The 4,519-nt window shown below is 29.7% G+C and overlaps 1 protein-coding gene across 3 annotated transcripts in view; it reads left to right on the forward strand.

Annotated features, from left to right (window-relative positions):
• The window catches only part of MTA1-like (metastasis associated 1-like), a 71,801-nt gene that overhangs the window by 3,586 nt on the left and 63,696 nt on the right, over positions 1-4,519 (forward strand). For all 3 annotated transcript variants that reach the window (XM_014423316.3, XM_014423317.2, XM_067053727.1), the window contains exons 2-3: positions 2,495-2,562; positions 2,794-2,887. In XM_014423316.3, coding sequence (XP_014278802.1) covers positions 2,495-2,562; positions 2,794-2,887 — 162 coding nt within the window. The remainder of the gene's footprint in view (positions 1-2,494; positions 2,563-2,793; positions 2,888-4,519) is intronic.

A 4,519-nucleotide genomic window follows, 5' to 3' on the forward strand; every position in this document is an offset into this window, starting at 1 on the left:
GTCAAAAAAGAGAAGAAGGAATAAGATGTAACACGTGTGAACTGCTGTAACATACTAACTTTATTGGGTTCGGTACATCTCTTACATGCTCTTATATACATGCGATCAGCTGATCTCCTTAGTCAGCTGACATAGAAGTGACAGCTGACTATGGCTGTAACTTATACATATGATATATATCATCTGTGGTATCATAATAATTTTTTTCTTGTGATTCAGTATAAAACCGATAATTTATTGTCTATTTATTTTGGTATTGTTAACTAATAATAAAATAATTAAGTTCAGTGCTTTGGTTTTGTCTGTAAAAGTTTGTTAAAGTACTTCCATACTAGCTATCATGTCAACCAAAATTTTTGTGGGAACTCAAAAGTCGACTTGGCTTTAGAAGCTAGAAAATTTATTCCAGACCGCAACAGTGAATGAAGACAGAAATATTGTGTTTAGTGACTCTTATAGTGATACTACTTCAGAAAGGAAAAACCATGGTTAACAAGTTATGAGATCTAGTAATTACTAGATTCTTGAGAAAAATAGGGAGAGCTGAAAAAAAAAAAAAATCAAGGTTAATATTTGGTTCTTGAATTAGCCTCTGTGAATCAGGAATCAGGGTCTTTTTGGATAATTTCTTTACATATCTCAACTTTATGAAACAATTAATAGACAAAAAACTTAACTTGTAATGTCTAATAAAATAAATAAAACGTATATTATTTCAAAATTGTTATCATTAAAAAACTGTTCTTTTCACCAATTTATCAAAATTAAGTTACCTTGTTGTGTTATTCCTCTATGTTCTGAGCATCATGTCAGTACAATAAGTGGTACTAAAAAAAAAAGTCAGAAGCTGTTGAGCATTAATTAAAAAGAAGTTAACAAAAGAAGCCATCGACGGTTAAACAATCTATCGATGATCTGTGTATAGTGTTTGTATGAATTGTTTTTGGATTTAGCTGTTGTGGATTTTTCTGTTTTATAGACCTGACTTTATTGTAAGTGGCTCTAACAAAAAGTGGGCTAAACAATCCTGGATCTGCCAGTGGGTTTTCAAAAACTCATTTGCAATGAGGAAATGTTTTTTACAACAGTTATGAAAATCCTTTCCCATTTTGCACATCAAACCCATTAACTACTGAGGGCTCAGAGGGAAGATGTAATTTTTTTGCCCCAGGAGCTACAATTTAAGTGTTGTCTAAATGCAGAATCTGTGAAAAAAATTGTCTATCCTTTCTAAATTAAATGTTATGTGGTGATGGAGAAAGTGAAGATAATTCAACATTTTTTGCTTCTAATAAATGTTTAAAAAAATTTACGAAAACAATTTTTTTTTTATTACTCTTCGTAAGAATTAGTATTTTATCATTAAAATATGAGAATATAAAGGAATACACAAAAAAACATAGACAAAATATTAGAATAGGAGGGATATGGTCCAGGTGTGGTCGAAAACAACTCAAGTAGTAAAAAAATATTAATTATAAGCCAACAGGACTAAAAGAGCTTCATCAGGGTTAAAAAAAAATACTAACTACAACAAATATGTAACAGAATAGAGAATAAGATGACATGAAATAAAAGTAAACTAGGGTGAAGCTGAAAAAATGATGTAAAAATATGTGACGAATTACATAGAATAAACAAAAAAAAATGTACAACGAAAAGTTTAATGAACATGAAATACCAAAAATTATTAGACATAGAATGAAAAGGAGAACTAATCACAAATAAAAAAAAAAAAAAAAGGTAAAAGAGTAATGTAAAACCAGTAAAGTACACTCTAAAAGACTAAAATTAAGGAAATAAGAATAAAATAAGGGTGAAGAAAAAAAGGAAAATGAAGAACAAAATAAGACACCCACCTTTCAGTATGAAGGAATAGCAAAGAATGGCGTGAGGAGGATGTAAAGTATCTGCAGACAAGGGTGTGGGGAAAATTTGACACTTAAAAATGGCGGTTATATATGAAAGTGAAAAAGAAATACCATATTAAAAAGTAAGGTAATATCGAGAAATATAAGTTAATATTAAATGATAATATTCATTTAATTTACAATGAAGTAAAAAAAAAAAAATTACTCATATTTCCTAATATTATCTTACTTTAATATATTTTTCACTTTCAGATATAACGGTCACTTGATAAACATCAAATTTAACCTATAAGTTCATTTTTATATAATTTTTTACACATTTTTAGTTTATATTTTTTTTTTTTAGCCCTGAGTAAGGCCTAACCATCCCTATAAAGAGGGGCGGTACGTTGGCTCATAATAAAAATTTTTTACTATTTGAGTTATTTTTGACCGCACCTGGACCATCTTCCTTTTATTAATTACTCAGTCAATCAAAGATCATCCAAAATATTAAAATAAATTGGCCTTTTAAAAGCATAAACAATTTACTGGTTCATATTTCATTCTTACAGCTTATAGTTTATTATAATGGTTTATCTTATAATTTTCATTTTATATATATTTATTCTTGTATGTTTCAGATTACGTTTATTTTGAAACTGCTTCAACAAACCCTTATCAGATACGAAGAATAGAAGAACTGAATAAGGTAAGCTAATTTTTAGGTTGATTAATTAATTTTAGTTGTCTGTTATTGTTTAGTGTACCTACACATTATATAAGCTGTTATTATTTTTTTTTTTTGCTATGTAACTTAAAGCAAAGAATTTAATTATATGAATATGTTACTTCTGGTTTTTATAATATTTTAAAAAAATATTTGTTATTGTTTAAGGTTACAAACATACTGTTTGAATATATTTTATTGATTATTTTTTAGACTCCCAGCGGTAACGTCGAAGCCAAGGTAATGTGCTTTTTCAGGAGAAGGGATCTACCTGGAACTTTAGTTACATTAGCCGACAAGCACCAAAGTAAGTTATATGTTATATGATGGTGATATTGATACATTTAATATTCTTTTTCTTTCTCTTCCTCTTCGACCTGTTATCAGCATAGAGGGGTCTCAACCCAACACAGTCAATCTCCTCATTCTCTACTTAGCTGCTTGATTTTAGAAAAAGTTTTGCATATTTCTTTTATACTAGCAAACACTAGAGTATGTAATATGATGCAAAATGGTAAAGTTGATACATAATTTATGTTCTTTTTGATTGTCTTCTTCTTTGAATTATCAATATAGAGTGGTCTTCATCCAACTCCACCATTCTTCTTGGCACCTACTTAATTGGCTTTGCCTCTTTTTTTTCCTTCCAATCCTTTGTATGTATTGTATTCTTCATTAGCGATTTTGAAATGTCTAGATGATTTTTAACTTGTTAGTCTAGTTTCCATCATTTTCCTTAGATCTCTCTATCTTCATTCATATGATGAATAAGTCTGACCCATTATAATTGTCTGTATTTTTAGTTCTCTTCAACTGAGATGCTTCTAATCATTCCCTGATCCAGTGTTTCCTAAACTTTCGGCATGTATGTGCGCTCATTGTAACAATGAATACACTTCATATATGTGTATATATATATGTTGTAATAATTTAAAAATATTTAAAATAAAATAAAATGAATTTTAATCGTTTTTAAACTAAATTCAAATATAAAGGAGATAGCTAGGGTTTAAATTTAAAAACTTCAATACTAAATAGATAATAGAATTTTATTTAAATTTTATAATATAAAAGACTCTTAATCTCAGGGCGGGTTGCTAGGCAATCAGAAACAGACACAATAATTACACTTAATTAAATTAATATCTCTTTTACAAATGTATTTAAATTTAGGTATAACAAAACTAACCATTTCATATACTCTTCTTTTGATGATTCTTGGTATCTTCTTTTCTATAATGCTATGTCCTACTGTCAAAATGGCTTCCAGTCCTTCCAAAAAGCTATGTCTCACTCTTTCCCGCTTCCAGCCGACGGACGTCCTCTCATCAAACAATCCAAACTCAGAGTATTTTTCTTCTTGGTTGTCTTCCTTTTTCAAACTGTCCACTCTTGCTGGACAGAAATTGATGAGGACATCCTCATCCTAGAAACATCATTTCTCCTGCGCGCCCAAACAACGAATGGCACTAAAAACCAAAACCTGCCTCGATGTTCCATGTAAACATCGATTGTCGCACAACAGTTAGGGATTTTTGCAAATAATTTACTTTCTGAATATTATTCTTTAGCACCATTTCTTGACTTCTATTTTTTCTTAAATTTACTGTATTTTCAATTATGATGGGAAGAGCTAAAATTATTTTTTATGATTGATGAGGAGAAGATGGTTGGGGGTGCGGTCAATGAATGATCATGGTTCATTGGATGGATCAATGAATGGTCAATTTCATTGACCGCACCCCCAACCATCTTCTCCTCATTTATCATCCACGGTCAACTATCTCTCATAATTATTTTTTATGATATTTGAATCTGCTCAACATGCCCTTGATTCAACATACCGCCATCTTGGTTTTTTGTATCACGAAGTTATTATCAACAATGAAACTTGGTTAGCTTGCTTTTTGGATAAACAAAACAAATGAATATTAAAATG

The sequence above is a fragment of the Halyomorpha halys genome, unplaced genomic scaffold (assembly GCF_000696795.3).
Source record: "Halyomorpha halys isolate HHAL.00 unplaced genomic scaffold, Hhal_1.1 Scaffold415.1, whole genome shotgun sequence".
NCBI lineage: Eukaryota > Metazoa > Arthropoda > Insecta > Hemiptera > Pentatomidae > Halyomorpha > Halyomorpha halys.